General features: G+C 45.0%; 1 protein-coding gene across 2 annotated transcripts in view; it reads left to right on the forward strand.

Moving 5' to 3' along the window:
- DYNC2H1 (dynein cytoplasmic 2 heavy chain 1) overlaps positions 1 to 21,376 on the forward strand; it is a 324,085-nt gene that overhangs the window by 176,348 nt on the left and 126,361 nt on the right. For both annotated transcript variants that reach the window (XM_039221130.1, XM_039221131.1), the window contains 4 exons: positions 3,752 to 3,883; positions 4,820 to 4,892; positions 15,802 to 15,962; positions 19,411 to 19,536. In XM_039221130.1, the coding sequence (XP_039077061.1) occupies positions 3,752 to 3,883; positions 4,820 to 4,892; positions 15,802 to 15,962; positions 19,411 to 19,536 (492 nt within the window). The remainder of the gene's footprint in view (positions 1 to 3,751; positions 3,884 to 4,819; positions 4,893 to 15,801; positions 15,963 to 19,410; positions 19,537 to 21,376) is intronic.

Here is a 21,376-nt window from a genome sequence, read left to right on the forward strand (position 1 = left end):
GAGTCAGCATGAATTCATCTTAGTGATTATCATACCAACCCTGAGAGACAGGTATTACTAAATTCTGTTTCTACAGATAAGAAATGAGAATTATTAGGAATGAGTTCATGAAAGAACCCAAGTTTTTTTTTTTAATCTCACACATTATTGGAGGGTCTGTTATGTGCCAAACATCACGTTAACTACTGTGCACACATTCTCTCACGTTATAGTCACGGCAGCCTAGACTAGAGGGAAGCAAGGTGTGGAGAGGCTAACCATCACCCCGAGACGGACGGGCAGGTGGGAAGTCGGGAGCTATGATTTCAATCCCAGCATTAGTCTGACACCAGAGTCGATGCCTGAATTTTCCAAATACCGTGTTTTCTTTCTCTCTGTCTCCCCCCACTTCCCATCCTTCCTCCTCTGTCGCTTCTCCTCTCCATTCCGGAGTGGGAGGTGGGTGCTGAGGATGCGGGTGAGAGGACGAAACAGCAGCTCAGAAGCCCACGTCCCACCAGTCCCTGTGTTCTTTACTCAGCCTAAGTGGTGTTTTTGTGGGGAATGAGGGAAAGACTTCTCTCGCAGTGTATGCATATGATTCTATCCCTTCTTCTCTTCCCTGCTCTTTACAACTTTTCCAGGGTCACAGGGGCACATAGTACACACATTTATTGGTGACTCACTATGTTCAAAGCATTATGCAGAATTTGAAAACAGATCCCTTTACTAAATATTATCAGCATCATCATGATCCTGTCCTCACATAACAGATGAGAAAACTAGACACAGAGTGATGCAGTCACCTGCTACGGTCACTTAGAAAGTAGAGTCAGGATTTGAAATCGGGCTCTTTGATGTAGAGTCTGGGCTTTTTTCCACTATTCTTTATTGCCTTTATTTCATAAATATTTGTTGAATAAAGTAAATGGATTCTGCTTTATTATCACTAATTGTTTCAGTATTCATATATTTAGTGTCCATGCTGGTCAGCATAGTGCCAGTGGAGCGACAGACGCATGCTGTGTGACACTCAGAGAGGGCAGTGTAGAGAAGAGGACAAACACTTAATTGTGCTGTCGTTGGCACCAAACTAGAGCTACACCTCTGGTGATATGACCCAGTGTCTGATGTGAAGCCAGAGTGCTTCCTAACTGCAGTGTAGCCCGGCTCAAATATCTGGCCAAGTACATAATAATGATTATATAATGTGTAGCATAGATTGGTAGCAGTAGGCCCTTACACACTAATTGCTACTCAATTTAATAGATTGTTACCAAATGTTGTCCTAATAAGTTTAGATCACTTATTAAAAATAATTAATATGAATTGTACTTAATTTTATGCTGTATACCTTTAACTTTAGTTACCTTACATGATGAAATTTGGGTACTATAATAGGTTATTTAGAAATGAATATAGCTATTTTGATGAAGCATCCTTAAGTACTTGGTTTACGCTTATATGATGTATTATTCTAGCACTGCAGATTCAGAGCTTCCCAATTTGCTATTATCTTCCATAAAAATTCTCTGTCTCTACAGATTTACACTTCTCATCTTGTAGCCCACTGTTGATAATTGGAAGAGAGCTTACCAGGGATGGGCTGGGCAAAATGGGCGAGGGGAGGGGGGTACAGGCTTCCAGGTGTGGAGTGAATGTGTCCCGGAAATAGAAGGCACAGCAGTCAGTGGTATCATACCAGCGCTGTGTGGTGACAGTCGGTGGATGCACTTGTGAGCATAGCATAGTTTACAGATGTTGAATCACTATGTTGTGTATCAGAAACTAAGGTAACATTGTATGTCAACTGTACTCAAAAAAAATGTTTTTTTAATGGACAAAGGACCTGAATAGACATTTTTCTAAGGAAGATATACAAGTGGCCGACAGGTATATAAAAAAGTGCTCAACATCATTTGGGAAATGCAAATAAAAACCACAATGAGGTATCCGTTCACAAGTGATGGCCATGCTGTGGAGGAAAGGGAAGCTGCACTGTTGGTGCGAAGACAGAATGGTGCAGCCATTATGAAACAGTATAGAGATTGTGCAGGAAAATGAAAAATAGAACTACCCTGTGATCCAGCAATCCTGCTTTTGCGTGTAAATACAAAGGAAGGGAAATAGGTGTCTGAGATATCTGTACGCCCATGCTTATCACAGCATTTTTTAGAACAACAGAAATATACAGTAAAACCTTGGTTTGTGAGCATAATTTCTTCTGGAAACATGCTTGTAACCCATAGTGCTTACATATCAAGGCGAATTTCAAGAACCGTTGGCTCAGTTGTGATCATGTGATGTTTTGCATCATGTACTACTCGTATTGCAAACCATCGCTCATTTATCAAGTTAAAACTTATGAGACAAGTTTCCTCCACTTGTGGAACACTCGCAGAACAAGTTACTCACATCCAAGGGTTTACTGTATAGTAACAACCTATATGGCTATCAGTGGATGGATGGATAAAGAGAATGTAGTCTATCCATCTATAATAGAATATTATTCATCCATAAAAATTTGAACTCAGAAAAGCTGAGAGGAGAATGGAGGCTACCTTGAGCTGGGGGTTGTGTCAAATGGGGAGAGAAGTTGGACATTGGGTACAAATGTCTGAATATAAGGTGAGTTAAGTTCTAGAGACTGTGACATAGCATGATGGCTCTATGTAACAGTTGTATGTGTTGTATGCTTTAAGTTTACTAAGAGTAGATTTTGAGTGTTCTTAATACAAAAAATGGTAACTTTTAAGATAATGTGAATTTATTTCATGGTAGTAATTATTGCAGTGTAAATGCTTATCAAAGCACTCCTTAAATATGTACTATTTCACCAGTTATACCACATTTAAGGCTGAAAAACAACAAAAAAGTTTGGAAGACAATACTGTTTGAGGTAGAAGGAAATGAGTATGTTGAAGATAGAAACATCCCTGAGAGGTGATACTGTTTAAGGACAATATTGAAAGCTCAGTAGGAATTTATGAAGAATCCTGGGTAGAGATTAGTAAGTAGAGATGTAGATATCTAGAGGCAGCGGCAGCAACATGCTCATAAATGGAGCATAAATGAATGTGGTTCAGGAAACCATGCTTTATTAAGGATTTGATGTTGATATGAAATTTGGCATATTTTTATAATCTCTTGTAGAACTCTGCTGTGGCAATGCTTAACTTGCTTATGTACGTGTCCGTCAGAACTCGGTAAAAACATGTACTGGTTTTTAACAACCCATTCCTTTCTCCACAAGGTGGCGATAGATAAGTACACATGTTTTTATGTAGAGAAAAGATTTGTGAGCTTACAATATTGATCTGATACTACTTTGTAAATTTCTAGTTTTATCTAATTCTGGATTGGACAAATATAACTGTACTATTTTTTAAATATTTGTTTATTTTTGAGAGAGAGAGAGAGGCACAGTGTGAGTAGTAGAAGGCAGACAGAGAGAGAGGGAGACACAGAATCCGAAGAGAGGCTCCAGGCTCTGAGCTGTCAGCACAGAGCCCAACGCGGGGCTCATACTCACAAACTGTGAGATCATGACCTGAGCCAAAGTCGGATGCTCAACAGACTGAGCCACCCAGGCGCCCCTATCATACTATCTCTGATCTAGAAATAATTAGATAAGCCAGTATAAAGGGGGAAACAACTGATAAACATGCGTCAGTAATTGGTTTCCATTTTCCTCTTTGGTAATGCATATATTTATATAGGCGCACTCACATCTGCTTGTAGCTCACGATGCAGGGTTATTTTTGTTTCCTAGATTGCTCTCCCCAGTCTTTATCAGACCCTCTGCTTCGATGATGGAGCGTTGTGGCGTACTTACTATCACACTTCAATGTGTGAGCAAGAGTTTCCATCTATTCTTGCAAAGAAGGTTTCCTTATTTCAGCAGGTAAGTTCTCTAAATGCTTAAGACTATCTGACATTTTCTCTTGTCATCCAGAAGCCGCTTAAAGGAGATTTTTGCCTTTGGGGGGGTCATATGACGTTAATGCGGGGCAGGGCTTTCCGCTTTGCCAATTCCCCAGACAGTGCAGTCCCTGGCAGGGGTGCTACGGCGTCTGCCTCTGCTGCCGCCTTGTCTGAAGGGTGAGTGTGCAGTAGAGAGAAAATCTCACAGAAGAAATTAAAATGTAGACGGTGCGGCCTCCCTTCCCAGGATTCTGTCCGTGGAAAACACCTCCTGGTGAGGATCAGGCCCTCCTTTCCCATTTTGCATCACAGGAAGCAGTGGGCCTACTGGCGGGTTCTGGGCAAGGCGAAGGCTTCCTGTTGGCGGGCTCTCCTGGATCGGGCGTCCCGGTCACTGGGCTGCCGGCACTGTGTCCGCTCTGTATCTCCTTGGTCGGTGCCACTTTACCAAGTGCTGCTTGACGTAAAAGGAAAGAATACCAGGGAACACTTGACCTGAAAACTTAAATATCTGGATAAATACATGATTGAGTATAAAAGTAGTGATTTGAGAATTCTTGACAAGATTTCTGGGCCTCTGCTGTACGATCGTCAGAAGTGCCGGACCTTTATGCCCTCATTGACAGCTGCCACGTGGCCGCTCACTGGACATTGGGGACATAGCTGGCCCTGTGACAGTGATACACTCATGTTGACCTTTGATCAATGTGAGGAAATAAATGGATTTTAGTAATATTTTCACTATTAAAAAGTGTCTTAGTATACACCTACGGTGACAGTTTGTGTAAGTAAATATTGTGGAACATCGATGGGAGTTGACATAGGTTGGTAAATATTTGTCTCCGTAATGAACATTAGTGTTCGATGCTGCTGTGTGGACTCTGTCAGGTAAACCCACCCCGCACTGTCGTTGCAGGTTCTCGTGGTGCAGGCGCTTCGGCCGGACAGACTGCAGAGTGCCATGGTGCAGTTTGCGTGCAGAGCCCTGGGTAAGTGCGGCTCCGCTGCCGTGTGGCGCTGAGCGGCCTGATTTGTTCTTTTACGTGTCGGAGGCCGCGCCGGCTCCGACAGGTCCAGGGGTCCCTGAAGGATGGACGGTGTCGGCGAAAGAGAATGAGAGAGCCCCGAGATTCTTCCTGATCACCAGGCAGGCATCTCTGTCCTGTCGGTTTTGGTGTCTTTATTTAAAGGTTCAAAAACCATATGAGGTCAGAGAAAAGGAATTTCTTACAATGAGAGGTATTTTGTGATATCAATTGCAGAATTATCCCAGTCAAGGTGAATTTAAGACCAAAGAAATAACAGGATGATCTTAGTGAAAGACAGGATAACATATAGGTTACATTGTATATAGGTAAGCTAGGAGTCATTCTGTCTGGCTCTCAAGAGGATGAATGATTCTAAATTGGTTAGTTAGTGGAAACTACCAAGGGGGCTCTATATGTATCAGTCTTTGCATCTGGGTTTATGTTTTAATTACTCTTATCTATCCTCATCCCAGCTGCCAGTGTAAGGGAGGGTGTCTGTGGAATGTAGGCCCTGAGGAAGAGGCTGCCATGCTTCACCAATTAGTAAGTTATGTTCGGTACTTGTCTGTACCTTAACTATAAATTAGGCTCTTCTGATATGGGACCAGGCTCAATAGTAACTCTTGTGTTCTTAACCCCCTTTATTATCTAAATCTTGGATCTGCAAGGCACATAGGAAGAACCTTTTGACAATGATCCACAGAGCTCTTATCTAAAATCTCTTTTGTAAAGGCAGGAATATGCTTTTCCTATGAGGTAACTGTGTTCAGAATATGGGTTTGAGGAATAATTTGAGGCCTGGTCAATGCCAGCAGGCTCATTTCCAACATGAGCCAGTAGTAACAGAAGGAGATACTAGTCTTCGTTTCTCATGGCAGAAGCTGTGTAAACATTGCCATTTCCTTGCTGTGACTGCCATCCAGAGAGGCCCGTGCGGCTCCCGGCATTTACGGGTTATTTTGTGGTGGCCTTAGTGCAGGATATGAGGATATGAGGTCTTTTCCTTGGTCCTGCTCGTCTGGCCGCCTCCACTGGATTAAAGAAAAATGCATGTTGGATTTCACGTCCTTAAGGTATTAAGTGTGGTGTATAGTGGACACCTGTGTTTAGTTACAGTGTTTGAAATTTAGGAAACTTTTTTCTTCTGAAAGTCCTTTAGACATTTATACATTTGTTCTAGATGAGAGCTTTAAAGTGGGGAATCAAATGTTAGATTTAGACAGAGTAAAACAAGTAAATGACTGTAGTCTTGGATTGGGGGAAAGCCTTCAAAATGAGTTACTTTCGCTTTAAAAAATGAAGAGTTTGTGTGTCTTTCAGATTACAAACTGTGCAGTCCATTATTTCAATCTTTGGTACAGTCTTATCTGAAAGGATTAAAATGTATGGCTCATTTGCAGGTAAACTATCTGTATTTTGATTTGCTTAGGAAAATTTGGAGAAACTGTGTTAGGGAAAGTATTTTAGTGAAAGGAGTTCCCTTGGGGAAGAGGAGTCTTCATCCTGACGCAGGCGCGAGGGGAGAGAGAGGCCTAGGTAATGAGTGTGCCGGCTTGTGGCTAGCAGCTCTCCATGTGTCCCCAACATTTGAATCGTGTCTGACACCTGTACTCTAAGTTGAGTGTGTTCCAGTCCCACGAGCCTACCGTGACTTAGGGACGTGTTTGGGTTAGAACTTGTCCTTGGGAGCTGGAGACGATACACTGGGTTTTGCGTGTTTGTCGCTGGCAAGTTCCTGTGTGGGCGACTGTCCTGTTGTCCCTGCGAAGACCGACGCTGTGCACGCTCACAGGGGCGGCGGTAACGGCCAGGCAGTGGCAGTACGGAGAGTGGCTGTGTGTGTGTGTGTGTGTGACTCCGAGGAGACACGGTCACACGCTAGTAGAGGGCACAATCCGTCTCCAACGGTAGGCGCGCACGGGAAGGCACGCCCGTGTGTCCGGGCTGGGTGGTCAAGTAGCGCAGCTGTGTTGTGTCGGGGACTCGGGCAGCAGGTCCCACACGAGCGTGTCCGTGACGCCGTTCGCCCCTGCTCCCCGTGGGCGGCCCTCCCTGGGCTGTACTCCACGTGAGGACACCCGTGTGCTGGAGCCCCGCCCGCGGGAGGGACCGCCTCCGCAGTGACCCTGCCGCCAAGGTCACACTGGAGGCCCTGCAACGATGGCTTCGAGCCTCTTCTCGGGAACGAGAGGGCGCCAGCGGTCTGCACCCCGCGACTGCCTCCTCCAGCGCGTGCGCGACTGCGCACACTGTGAGGCCCCTCCTCTGCCAAAACGAGCGCGTGAGCGTGCGCACACGGGGCGGGGCCCCTCCGCCGGCACGAGCGCGTGAGCGTGCGCACACGGGGCGGGGCCCCCTCCGCCGGCACGAGCGCGTGAGCGTGCGCACACGGGGCGGGCCCCTCCGCTCTGGGACGGCGTGTCCCGGGCGCCAGCCTCATTCCGCCCCTCCTGCCGCCGAGCCCCGGGCGAGCGTGCGTGGGACGGAGCCCGCCGTCCGGCCGTGCGGCCCTGCCTGCCTCCGCGGCGTTCGTCCGCCTCTGCCTCCGCGAGGCTCTGCCTTCTCCCGCCCGGGGCCGCCCCTGCTGCTGCCGCCGCGGCCTCCGCGGGCGCAGCCCCCACGCGTGGTGCCAGTCGGGCCCCGATCCCCAGCTCGTGCGCTCCGGGCGCGCGCCTCCCGCGTCCCCGGCCCGGCGCTTGGGAGGTTTCCACGGGGCGAAGTGCCGCCCAGCCCGCAGGCCCGGTGCCGGCGGTGACGCGTCCACACCGGCGCCCGCTCGGTAGCCCCCCCCCCCCCCCGTCGTTTCCCTGTGTTCTTGCCGCGCGCCGTCTGCCAGCACGTTCTTCCGGCCTCGCGTCTGCGGTCCGCTTCGGGTTAGCGTACTTGGTGTCTTTGCTACCACCCGCGCGCGGGCTGTCAGAACCCGCGCAGGATCCGGGCACTTCTCACACCCCCACCGCCGCCCGCCCGAGCGGGGTTGCTGCTGCCCGGGGCTCCGCGCCCGCCTCCGCGTGTCGCCCCTGCACGGCAGCCGGAGCGGGACCGGCAGTCGGTCGCCGGCGTCCCCGGTGGTCGCTCCAGCTCCCCTCCCGAGCCCTTACGATGTCTCCTGCCCTCGTCCGGTCCCTTCCCAGCGACAGCCGCTGTCCTCTCTTCTGGAGTCCCCGTGTGTTTCTGCAGCCTCAGGACCTTTGCACTTGCTGTTCCTTCTTCCACGGGAGCTCTCCCCTCCCCCATTCTCTCCCCCACTTCTCTGCTCAAATGGCATTTTTCCAGCAAAGGTTACCTTGAGGGTTCTGTGTAAAATCCCATATCTGCACTCGTTTACCTCCGTTGTTTTCTTCTGTAACTGTTAGTACCACCCGACACGCTTTTATTCATTTTTTTGTTAATTGCTCTCCGAGTAGAATATGAGCCATGTGAGGGCACAGATTGATTTTGTGGTTGTTACTCCTTATGGAGCACAGAGGCTCTAAATGTTTGTTCAATCAGTGGCTCCCTTCTTAATTGGTCTCCCTACTGTAGCTCTTCCTTCCTTTCCAGTCCGTTCTTTTCATAAAGCTATGGAATCTTTAAAACGTTCAAACCAAATTATCTCTTTTTGCAGAAAGTCTCCAGAATCTTCTCAAAACACTTAGAATAAAATCCAGCTTTCTTACGTAAACCTACAGGACTCCGCTTCTCTGACCTCCTCTTACATTGTTCTTAATTGCCACTGTACATGAGTGGACAAAGTAGTCTCAGGATCTTTGCACCATCTGTTCACTTGGTTACTTCCCTTCTTTGAAAAAAAATCCTGTTTTTGTTTTTGTTTTTTTTTTTAATTTCTTAAATGTTTTATTTTTGAGAGAGAGATAGAGACAGCATGAGCAAGGGAGGGTCAGCGAGAGAGGGAGGCACAGAATCCGAAGTAGCTCCAGGCTCTGAGCTGTCAGCACAGAGCCCAACGTGGGACTCGAACCCACGAACCGTGAGATCATGACCTGAGCTGAAGTCAGACACATAACCACCTGAGCCACCCAGGTGCCCCTAAATCCTGTTTTGGAGACTTTATTTAATACGGGGATTATCTTCCCATGACCTGAATAATCGTTCTAAGTTCTCCAGTGGTAAAGATTGTTACTCTTTAGTACCTTTTTAAGAAAAAATGTTATTTTTCAAAATTCCGGTGTAGTTTATAGATGGTGTTATATTGGTTTCAGGAGTACAGTATAGTGATTCGGCACTTGCACACGTCACCAGTTGTGATGAGCAACAGGTATTGGATGGAAGTATTGAATCGTTTTTTGTGTGTCTTTTTTCATGGATGGCTCCGCTGTGTCATTCGGATGAGGTCTCCAGGCCATCTGATCAGTACCAATGCATCAGTCTATTGTCATTATCTGTGTGGGGCTCAACACTGATGTATTTCTCACTTATCTATATATTTGCTGTCTGTGTCTCTAACTCGTGAGTTTAAAATGAGACACTTGCCAGAGCAGTTCGTAGGAGTCCATTCTTTCCTCCCTCCCCCAGTGTCTGTGCCCCATCACCCCCGGTCTCTCCTGCTGACTTTGCAGTGACCTGCTGCCAGCTCTCTGGGACACTTGGTGGCGGTGCCATCTCACCTCCAGGTTAAATGATATTTAGGGCTTAACAGCTTTAACTAGGAACCTCATGATGTTCACGTATTCAAATGCTTTGTAAATTTAATCTACTTCTACAACCATATTCTGCTTATTCTTAAGAAAAGTTATAAAGTAGTATATGGGTGGATGATTTTGTATTTGCTCAAATGGTTTTATTAAGACAGTTTTCATATAAAATTGAAGTTTTTATTGTGTGAACAGTTGTAAAAATAAAAATTGCTAGAGAATGACAAGCACTTATCTCTTTTTAATCAAATTCTAAAGATTTCATTTCATGTATAATTTTTCAAGCATCATACGGAAAGATTTTTATTAAGTTTTAGCAATCCTTTTTATAATCTATAAACTTTAAAAAATAGTAACTTAAACAGTTGTGTTTGTAAGTACTGTCAGTTTCAAGGTAGTAGAACGGTCCTTGAAACTTAGACGCACCAGCCAGACGCACACTGCCGCGTGGAAGGAGCAGGGAGCCTGCGCACGCTCTGACCTGAGTCCTTCTCACTGACTCTGACTCTGAGCAGCTGCTCTGAGTGGGGTTTGTGCTGCACGGTGAGGTTGTTAGGAGGCGCGTTCCTGGGGGCTGCTGTGGCCACGGGAGGGCTCTCCCTGGGAAAGTCCGCAGGGCCTCAGAGCCCCCCGCCCCCTCCCTTCCCCAGCTGCTCCCCCTTGCCGTGCCTGCGTCCCACCCAGGGGCCATTGCTTCCTGGCTCCGTCTGGCTCGTGAAGTCCATGTGTAAGAGGAAAGGAAAGGACAGAAGGACATGCATATTCATTTTCCATTGCCTCTGTACCAGGTTGCCACACATTAGCTGCTAAAAACTGTATCCCTGTAGCGTCTCCCGGTTCTAGAGGGGCGGTCAGGAGCCCGGCGGGCTGGCCTGGTGTCTCTGCTCCAAATCCACGAGGGCAAGCGCAGGCGTTGGCCGCTGGCCTCTTACGTGAAGCTCGTTGAACTGCAGCATTCAGCTGCACGCCTGCGTGGGATTGGGGTCTCCCTTGCCTCTCTGTGCTGGAGTCCCCCTCCTGGTGGGAGGCCACGGGTGTTCTCTGGTTGGTGACCCCTCGCCGAGTCACAGCCAGCTGTGGCGGGCCATTATTCCCCGGGCCCCTCTCTCTCTGCCCTCGCCTCCGCCTCACCCTGCCTGCCTGTCTCTGTCTGCTGCGTCTTTTTGACTTTAGGCTGTCAGGGGTCCTAGTGATTCACTGGCCCCCTGGGGAGTCGAGGTTAATGCTGTTTTAACTCCATACCCAACATTATGGCTGCAGAGTGCCTGTCAGCGGTGCCTGGGTTAGTGTTCGCACAACCACGGGACCGGAATGTTGAAACGCTCTGCTTGCAGTTCCGCCCGCCGCACAACGTGTGACTGTTTGTCACATAGTGGCTGTCAGTTTTCTTTCTTTTTATTGACATCTGCGGTACATTTTATGAGTCTTCCCTTCTCTCTAATAAGGAAGCGGAGTTTTGTACACCAGAAGCCTGTCAGTCTCCTTTTGGGGGGGACGAGATGAGGGAGCAAGAACGAGTCCGTTACACTTACCTCCTGTCATAGTTTGATGGTAATTTGTCACTTGTTTACTCAGGTATCCAAAAAGTATAGGATTGCTATTCTTTCTTTTTTAAACTACTAATTATTTCTTTTTTATTATTTCAGTATTTTATCTGTGTAAAATAAAATGCAATAAAGGTTTAAGTTATTTCTTTGACTTATTTTCTATTTTGTTCTTTTATTCCTTTTAAAAGAAATGGTACATTTTAAAGATGAATGGGTCAAAATTTAAGATTCCAGCAATTTAAAAAAAATCTTCATTTTAGAAAAAACGTTTAGAAAAAATGTTTAGAAAAATCTTCCATTTAGAAAAAACGGAGAAAGGGCAGAGGGAGAGAATTATAAGCAGGCTCTGCGCTGTCAGTGCAGAAGGCGACCCAGGGCTCCATCCCACAACCCTGGCATCATAGCCTGAGTCAGGAGTCAGACACTTAACTGACTAAACCGCCAGGCGCTCCACCATCCCAGCGATTTTGAAGTAGTTCTGGACTGTGGTAATTCACAGTGCAGTGCACATCTTTGACTCGTCAGTTCCATTGACTAGTTCCGGATGATTCACACTAACAGTTCTGATGATGTAATGAGAGTTACTTGGGTTCATAAAACTAATGATTATATATAGGCTCGTTCAGTTAAAATGCAGTAGGGTTATTATAGTGGAGTTGTGTGGGCAGAATAGTGATAAGAAATTACAAGGAACATGACTTGTACTATAAAATGGTATGTTTTTCATGATTTTTTCCTCTAATCCAAAATGTTCCAGTAGTGTGAAATATTGTATGAAATGAGTTAATGAACATATATTTATCTTCTGTGTAATTTTAATTTTAGAGGGAATATTTGAATTTATGTGAGAGTATGCATATAAAATGGTGACTAGAAAGACCTGAGCCCTTTCCTCATGGAGTTTATGGTCTATATTTGTGAATTTAAGAAATGATATGGTGATCTGTACTTAATTTTTAAAAATTTTAAATATATTTTTGACGGGGGAGAGAGGGAGGGGCAGAAGGGGGGTGGGCAGACGATCTGAAGGAGGCTCCAGGCTCTGCACTGAGAGCATCGAGCCCACCACAGGGCTCAAACTCACCAGCTGCAAGATCATGACCTGAGCTGAAGTTGGACACTGAACCACCTGAGCCACCCAGGCAGCCCCTGTATTTTAACTATTGACAGTTTGTATTGGCATATAATTTCCAAATAAAAACATGTTTCAGTCAGTAGTTACTTTATAGGAAAATATTATATGTGTTCTGACATTTTTATCACATAATACATGTAAATAGAGCTTCATGAAAAGATGGAGAATAAAAAATAGGAACTTGTTACTAGTCCTTGTTCATGCAGATCTTTCTATTCTGTTCAGGCATGTTAAGTGTGTATCTATAACAGTGTGGACCATGTTGTCCAGTAATCTACTTTTCAGGAAATTACCTCTTAAGTCACCATTTCTGTAACTTCAGCCTTCTTGTATGGCTGTCAGTCTCCTCTGTGTGTTTCCTCGTCTTTTCACTAATATCAGCAGCTAGGAGGAAAGCTTCTGTACCTGCTTCTGGACCATACCTGTACTCACATCCTGACTTATTTCTTAAACTATTGTAATTGAAATTACTGACTCAAAGACCAGGCACATTTTTCTTTTTACGAATAGTTTAGTGTCAAGCTCGTTTCCATATAACACCCAGTGCTCATCCCCACAAGTGCCCTCCTCCATGCCTATCTCCCCCCTCCCCCCCACCTCCATCAGTCCTCAGTTTGTTTCTCAGCATTTAAGAGTCTCTCATGGTTTGCCTCCCTCCCTCTCCCCCACCATTTACCCCCTTCTTCTCCCCCATGGTCCTCAGTTAAGTTCCTCCTAATCCTCCTATACGTGCAAACATATGATATTTGTCCTTCTCTGCCTGACTTATTTCGCTCAGCAAAGCACCCTCAAGGTCCATCCATGTTGCTACACATGGCCAGATTTCATTGTTTCTCATTGCCATGGAGTATTCCATGGTATAGATAAATCACATCTTCTTGATCCATTTGTCCGTTGATGGACACTGAGGCTTTTTCCATGTTTTGGCTATTGTGGAGAGTGCTGCTGTGAACATTGGGGTACATGTGCCCCTATGCATCAGCATTTCTATATCCCTTGGGTAAATTCCTAGCAGTGCTATTGCTGGGTCCTAGGGGAGTTCTACTGTTAATTTTTTGAGGAACCTCCACACTGTTTTCCAGAGGGGCTGCACCAGCTAACATTCCCACCAGTAGTGTGGGAGGGTGCCCGTTTCTTCACATCCTCGCCAGCATCTAGAGTCCTCTGATTTGCTTATTTTAGCCACTCTGACCGGCGTGAGATGGTATCTCATTGTGGTTTTGATGTGTATTTCCCTGATGAGGAGGGTCGCTGAGCATCGTTTCATGTGTCTGTTGGCCATCTGCATGTCCTCTTTGGAGAAGTGTCTGTTCATGTCTTCTGCCCATTTCTTCACTGGATTGTTTGTTTTTCGGGTGTGGAGTTTGGTGAGTTCCTTATAGATTTTGGATATTAACCCTTTATCTGATACATCATTTGCAACTATCTTTTCCCATTCCATCGGTTGCCTATTACTTTTATGGATTGTTTCTTTGCCGTGCAGAAGCTTTTTATCTTGATGAGGTCCCACTAGTTTATTTTTGCTCTTGATTCTTTTGCTTTTGGGGATGTGTCAAGTAAGAAATTGGCTGCGGTGGAAGACCAGGTACATTTTTAAGACTCATGTTATATTTTATAATATCGGGCAGTATGTTTATTTGGCCTAGAATGTTTATTGAGTTTAGTAATAAATGTTTTGAGTGAATGAAAACATTTCTAGTTAAACTGTCGCAAGTCCATAGAAATTCCTTTTGATTAGATCTTAAACCAGGATGATTGTTAGCAACATCAACTTAGTTTAAAGTAAAATTCATACAGTATGCTCCAGAAGCAGTTCACTTTGAGAAGCTGTTGGGGCACATTCCCTGGAGATGAGGACTATTTCTGCTCTTGATAATTCTTAACATTCTTTCCTGTCGTGAGGAGTTGAGGGTATGGGTCAGGTGTGAAGTGTGTCTTTACAGTGTGGTTATCTAGAAGGACCTTTTTTGGCCCATCTTGATGGCTTTGAATGTGTATACATACATATATATATATATATATATATATGTATGTATACACACATACAAACATACACACTGTAGACATATATATACACACACACTGTATACATGTACGTATATATGTATACACACTGTGTGTATATATATATATATATATATATATATTTAAAGTTTCCAATGTTTATGTACTCTTGAGAGAGAGAATGCAAGCATGGGAGGGGCAGACAGAGGATCCGAAGCAGGCTCTGCATGAAAACACAGAGCCTGACGTGAGACTTGAACCCACGAACCACGAGATCATGACCTGAGCCAAAGTCAGACACTCAACCGACTAAGCCACTCAGGTGTCCCTGTGTTTATATTTTACAGTTCTTGGTACAGAAAGTACCAAGCTAGGTACAGAAGGCTTTAGGAGTGTCCTTTTCCAGTGATTTTAGAATTTCTAGGGTGCAGTATTGTCTGTTATTTCTACTTCCGAGGACGCAGGAAGCCCCCCTTTGCCTCTAGTTCTGTTAGTCCTGCTGATCCTGGTTTTCAACTCTTGCATCTAGTCTTTTTCTTTTAAGCTCAGTTCAAAGAAGTATGTTTTGATTATTAATTGAAGTGGGTCTTATTTAGCTTGGTTTTTATTAAATATATTAATCGTGGAAACATTTATATTTTAGTAAAGAAGATTTAAACAGTAGCTAAAGTACAATTTCTTGTCAGCACAGGACTTGAGTCTGTGAAGAGCTCAGAGTCGGAAGCAGCAAGGCGAATTGTGTTGAATACAGTCTGCAGCAGCCGGGTGGCTTTTGACAAATTCAGTTTCTTTGGTTATTGGTTTTCTTATATGTAAAATAAATATCTGGCACAGTGCCTAGCATAAACCAGGTGAGGAATATGTGGAATCTTTTTTATTATCATAGCTTGTTTTGCTCCCAAATGGCCTATGGATTGTTCTATGCCTTTTTTACAATCGAGGACACTGGGGCCGCAGGGTATTTTAGTGACTTGTACAAGGTCATTGGCTAAACTGAGAGCTTATATATTCTGTTTCCAAACTAATATTCTTTTCACTCTATACCACTTTATTCTTCTCATGATGCGAGGATGTAAGACATAACGGTCCTGTATCAGGACAGTGAAATCAGTCACTAGGTCACATGGAAATCTGATTCCCTGTGCACAGCACAGAGCAGGCACCCAGTTATCATAGAAATGAATGAAAAGTGATAGAGATGGGTGGTTGGGTTCAGTCTTTCCTTGTAGGCAGAAAGTTACATATTGAGGCCACAATACTAATGGTGTGTTTCTTCCTCTGCTGGGTGAGGCAGTCAGGGTGCCTGCCTGGTGGTGGTGCAGTGAGTCACTGACAGTGCAGGCGTAGAGCACTGAGAAAAATGTCCGGCGCCTGCAGCATCCGATAAATGTTAGTTATTGCTCCTGAGTGAACGATTTTGCAGTGAGAAAACTCTACAGGATTACGTCACCTGGCTCTTCTCTGTATTACATTAAGTAATTAGTTTTAGTAGGCTTTTGTCTGAATCACGTTGCTACAAAGTTTTCATGTCTGTAATTTGTGTCTTCCAGGACTGAAAGAGCTGTCTCCGCTCCCTCTAAATCTCAAACGTCTCTACAAAGAGACACTGGAGAATGAACCCATCTTGATCATTATTTCCCCGGGGGCCGATCCTTCTCAGGAACTTGAGGAGCTCGCCAATGTGGAGCGCGGCGCAGAGTGCTACCACCAGGTAAGCCCCAGCCGGGGCTCTTCCGCCACGTGCTCCCCTTGGTGAGACGGGTGTTCGTGGTGGCAGTGCCCCCACGGTGCCCACGGCCCGGTGCCCAGAACCTCCCCAGAAGCAGCTCTGCCGTGCATCTCAGTGTGTCCTGGTGGAAGGGCAGGTGGGGCCTGGTCAGGGTGCAGGCAGCGGAGGGAGCAGAGGCCGAGCCCTGGGGCAAGGCTGGTGCTGGCTGTGAACGTGCAGCGAGGGCTGCGAGGAGGAGGTGGGGGAAGCCTCCAGACTCTGGGAAAGCTCGAGGCGGATTCTGTCCCAGAGCCTCCGGGTAGAGCCCAGCCTTGTGTTACTAGCTTTATATGACAGCCAGATCGCTAGTGTTAGATCAGAGATCTGATAATACGTGTGCCTGGCTTTAAGGCACTAGATTGTGGTAAATGGTTGTAGCAGTAATAGGAAGCTAATATATTTGCTAATCTTTTGAGAATTTTTAAATTTTATTTGGATGCTTTTACAGTAAATCACAGCAATATTTACCTGCAAAAACTGAACTACATAAATTGTTGAGTGTAACGTGTAATATAGCTCATTTTCTTGAGGTAAATCTAGGGGCCTAGTTTGTTCAGATTCAGTCTGCATGCAAGTCTGAGATGTATTAATTTACCATCAGTTTTTGACAACGGAATAAATAAACTGCTTTATTGGGAAAACTATAATGATTAAAAAGCAAACACTTGACAGTGACCAAAAACGGAGAAGTAGGAATGTTGTGGGGACCCAGACACAAGGCCGCCAGAGGGCAAGGGCTGGGCCTGGGGCAGGGGGCGGGGCTCCACCCTGCGCCCACTGTGGTAACGGGGGGTCCTCAGCCCTGCCAGTCGTGTGGGGAGCAAGGCCGCGGCCACGCACTCTACCCTCACCAGTGGTTTGACCGGAAGGATAGCTGTTTGCAGCCGCAGTAGGTTTGACTGTTTAAACATCTAAAGTTTTGTGTCCTGAACTTCTGAAATTGTTGGAATATAGGAAAGCCTTTAAATATGGATATAGTTCTGTTATTTTAAAGTTTTGTTGCTGTGCTGAATATATATGCGAAGTTAATTTTTAATTTAAGAAGCTGTGGTGTAGGTTTTTGAGGGGATGAGTGGCTAACCATCTTCTCGACACATTCCTGATGTGGTTTTTACAAAATATTTAAATATTTTTATAGTAAATATTTTTCTGAGGTTTTTATGAGTCTTTAAGATTTTTTTCACATAATTGAGGTTTTGTGGAAAATTCTGAGTTGTCTACTTTTTAATTTTTGTTAATGTTTATTTTTGAGAGACAGAGAAAGAGACAGAGAGAGACAGAGTATGAGCAGGGGAGGGTCAGAGAGAGAGAGGGAGACACAGAATCTGAAGCAGCTCCAGGCTCTGAGGTGTCAGCACAGAGCCCCACACGGGGCTTGAACTCATGAGCAGTGGGATCATGACCTGAGCTGAAGTCAGACACTTCACCGACTAAGCCAACCAGGTACCCCTGAGTTGTCTGTTTTTATCTATAATTTCTGTCCAGTAAATTGGGTTTATTTTCTTTCTTCTTTTTGTCTTTTGTGGGGATTTTTTTTTTTGGTTTTTGTTTTTTTCCATTTTAAGGGCAGACTAATGAGTGTGTCAGAACAGTTCAGGTACTACTTGTTTCACCCTCCTGTTTGCTTTGTTCTGGGTTAGACTTTGAAAGTTGAAAAAAAAAATCAATACGTGAGTATTTATTAGCTGTGTTATTGCACACTTTAGTGTGCACTGAATGAGATATGGCTCCCTCTCTCAGAAACTTTGTAGGCTAATTGAAAACCAAAGTCAATACTTCTAAAAGTCAACTAAAAAGCAATGAAATGCTATCTTGTATTCATTATGAAGAAAGAAGTGACTTTCATTTGAAGTAATCTATAACCGTACTCTTGAAAGTTTTGACCGTGTACCCACCCACTAAAAAGTGCAAGCCGGGTGTCCCAGTGCAAGTCTGTTGGTGAGTTATGCATGTCCGCCACACCGCTGCTCCCGTGTACAGCTGTTACGCTGCGTGTCCTTTAGAAACCGGGGGACGAGTTTAGACTCCTTGGTAGGTGGCACGTGGCCATTTAGGATTCTTGACAAAAGCTCGTCAGAATCTTGGACCCAAGTAGGCGCCTGTCAAAGCGTCCGGCACCCGGGAGCCCCACGTCCCGAGTCCGGGGCGCAGGAGCCCGCACCTCGTGTGCGCCGGCCTTCGCGTTCTGTGAGGCCCCGTCCCGCTGCGTCAGCGAGCTCCGTCCGCGCGGGCTGTGGGGTTGGGCGGACTGGCACCGACTTCCGGTGCCCTCAGGGTTCTCCATCCCTCTCTCCCCCCCTCCCCTGCCCCCCCCCCCGAAGCCCTGGAGGAACCGTGGGCTGACCGGTTAGGGGTTGCTGGGTGACGAAGGCCTGGGAAGTGACAGCAGTAAACACGCACACCAGTAGCTGGAGAGCCAAATAGGTGCAGGGCTGGAAAAACTGGGGGTGACTTGCAGGGAGGTGGTAGTATTAATGTTTAATCCCTCAGAGAATTCAAGACTACAGTTATAAAAAAAAATAGTTATTTTTTTAAAGTTTATGTTTGAGGGGGTAAGAATTGCAGGAAATGAGGAAATGAGGAACCTAAATAAGACTCTGCATGATTTTTTATACTGTTCTATAACTTGTAAACCTTTAATAATCTATTTTTAATAAACAGAAAAGAATTAGAAATGTTTTGTTAATGAAGGACAAAAACCGGACAACTGTTGGAAATGGCAAGAGAATGATATTTCGTATTAAAAATTTAGAACCCTCGAGGCCTGGGGGCTCAGTCAGTTAAACATCCAACTCTTGGTTTCTGCTCAGGCCATGGTCATGATGTCAACAGTTCATGAGATGGAGCTTGGGATTCTCTCTGTCTCTCCCTTTGCTTGTTCTCTCTTTCAAATAAATAAACAAATATTAAAAATTTAGAACCCTCATCAAAATGACTGAGTGAGTTCATTATGTGTAGCAGGATAATTGGAATCTCTTGTGTTCTATGTTGTAAGATCTATGTTTTGTATTGTACTTTTAAATTTTTACTCTTGTTTGTTTATTTATTTATTTTTCCTGAGAACCCAAGTAAAGGACCTAAGCAAGGCATTCCTAATTCCTCTCCAGCAGAATGGCCGCTGGGAGACGCAGGCCGTCCACTCTCAGGGCCTGCTAGCCCAGCGAGGCCTTGCGGCTTCATGGCAGGAGGAGGGAGGGGGCAGTGGATGCTCAACTCCGTCACAGGTCAAGGTCCCCACTGGACTGTGTGCACAGCTAGTCTCGGGGCGGGGGGCCCACCTTCAGTCCTCGTAGGCAGAGAATAACAGTCATTGGTGGTCTGTCAGCGGTCCCCACATATTAGGCTCTGGAGTGGGTGTTGATTACAGCAGTTTCGTGTTTTGTTTTCGCAGGTTGCTATGGGTCAGGGTCAAGCTGACTTAGCAATTCAGTTGTTAAAGGAGTGTGCCCGCAGTGGGGACTGGCTGTGCTTGAAGAACTTACATCTCGTGGTGTCTTGGCTGCCAGTTCTGGAAAAGGTACGTTCAGATGAATGTGGTGTAAATAGTACTGCGTGCAGTTGATTCAGTGATCTCCAGGGGTTATCATGTATTATTTGTTTTAAATTAGCATTTGATGAGAAATCATTTAAAATCTGTTAAGTAATATGTACGTTTGTACAAATGAAGGCAGGGATATTTTTATTAGGAAGTATACAAAAGTTTGTATTTTGAAAGCATTTAAGGGAAACCAAGAAATTATTACTCAGAATTGAAGGGAGGCTTAGAGAATTTTTTCAGAAGTAAAATAGGGAAATGCTTTAAAGGATCCTAGAAGGCCTGCTAAAATAATCGCCTCCTCTTGATGCCCTTATCCCGCTGCGTCTGTGAGAGGGGAGAGGATGTGGTGGAGTCGGGGCACTGCGGGACTTCCCTGGGAAGCTGGGATGTGAACCAAAGCAGTCATTTCCCTGAACTCAGCCCCAGAACACAAGTAGCCTCCAGCCAGATCAGATCGCTGTCCAGGGTTTAAATGCAAACCCTGACCTAAGTCTCCTACTTAGAAAGATGATTATGGTCTCAGATAGTTAGAGATGACTCTTAAGACAAGATGCTGCTTGAAAGCTGTACATGATTTAGCTAAGTGTAGGGGCAGAGAGAAGGAAAGAAAGAGAGGAAGAAAAAGAGAAGAAAAGGAAGGAAGGAAGGAAGGAGAGGAAGGAGGGGAAGGAGAGGTATCCTGGTTAATTCCAGGAGCACGAATAGAGACCTAGTGGTGGAGACACATGTGCTTACTACAAACAGTAAAGATGACCTTGAATGTGCTGGGAGGGCCAGGCATGGCCAACTGGGGCTGAGTCATAGAATACTCTGAGAACCAAGCAGAAGAATTTGGAATTTTTTTCTAGGAAAGAAAGAAGACATACTCAAAGCAGAACTTCAGAAGGACAGTCACTTAATTAGTTTAATTGATCAGGTGGAAGTATTATTCAGAATAGAATGGATTGACGGAGGCCCTTATCTAATTGTAAAGTGTTGAAAAATTGTGTGGTCTCAATAAATGGCCACTGTAGCACCTTTCACAACATAGGTAAGCACATCTCTGAATGAGTTCATGACTCTCTGTGAGTTAATTGATGGACGATGGTGGTTCATAAAATCAAAACAAGACACAGATTTGGGAACTGAGGTATATATAAATATTCAAGTAATCCTATTGTTAGTACAGTTTTCTGAGAAAGCCACGAATGTGTAAAACATATAAAATTTATGTCTAATAAATCACATATGTTTTAAAACATGTAAACAAGACCTGTAAATGCTTAAATTCTGCTTTCTCTTCCAAATAATAGATTGGTAGCTATTTATTTGTGTGACACACAATTACAGTGCTTACTTGGATGCAAATCCTTCTTAAAAATTTTTTTTAATGCTTATTCGTGTTTTGAGAGAGAGTGAGCATGAGTAGGGGAGAGGCAGAAAGGGAGACAGAACCCAAACAGGCACCAGGCTCTGAGCTGTCAGCACAAAGCCTGACACGGGGCTCAAACTCATGAATCATGAGATCATGACCTGAGCCAAAGTCTAAGATCATGACTTGAGCCAAAGTCATACAGTTAACTGACTGAGCCACCCAGGCACCCCAGTTTTTAAAAAAATAACATTTATTTATTTATTTATTTTGAATGAGGTTGAACAGGGGAGGGACAGAGAGAGAATTCAAAGCAAACTCTGAGCTGTCAGCACAGAGCCTGACACAGGGCTCGAACTCAGGAGCCAGAGATGATGACCTGAGCTGAAGTTGGATGCTCAACCAACTAAGCCACCCAGGTGTCCCTGAAAGCAAGTCTTAATTAGAACTTTTTGAAGTATATAGGGT

The sequence above is a fragment of the Hyaena hyaena genome, unplaced genomic scaffold (genome assembly GCF_003009895.1).
Source record: "Hyaena hyaena isolate Hyena2069 unplaced genomic scaffold, ASM300989v1 scaffold_947, whole genome shotgun sequence".
Taxonomy (NCBI): domain Eukaryota; kingdom Metazoa; phylum Chordata; class Mammalia; order Carnivora; family Hyaenidae; genus Hyaena; species Hyaena hyaena.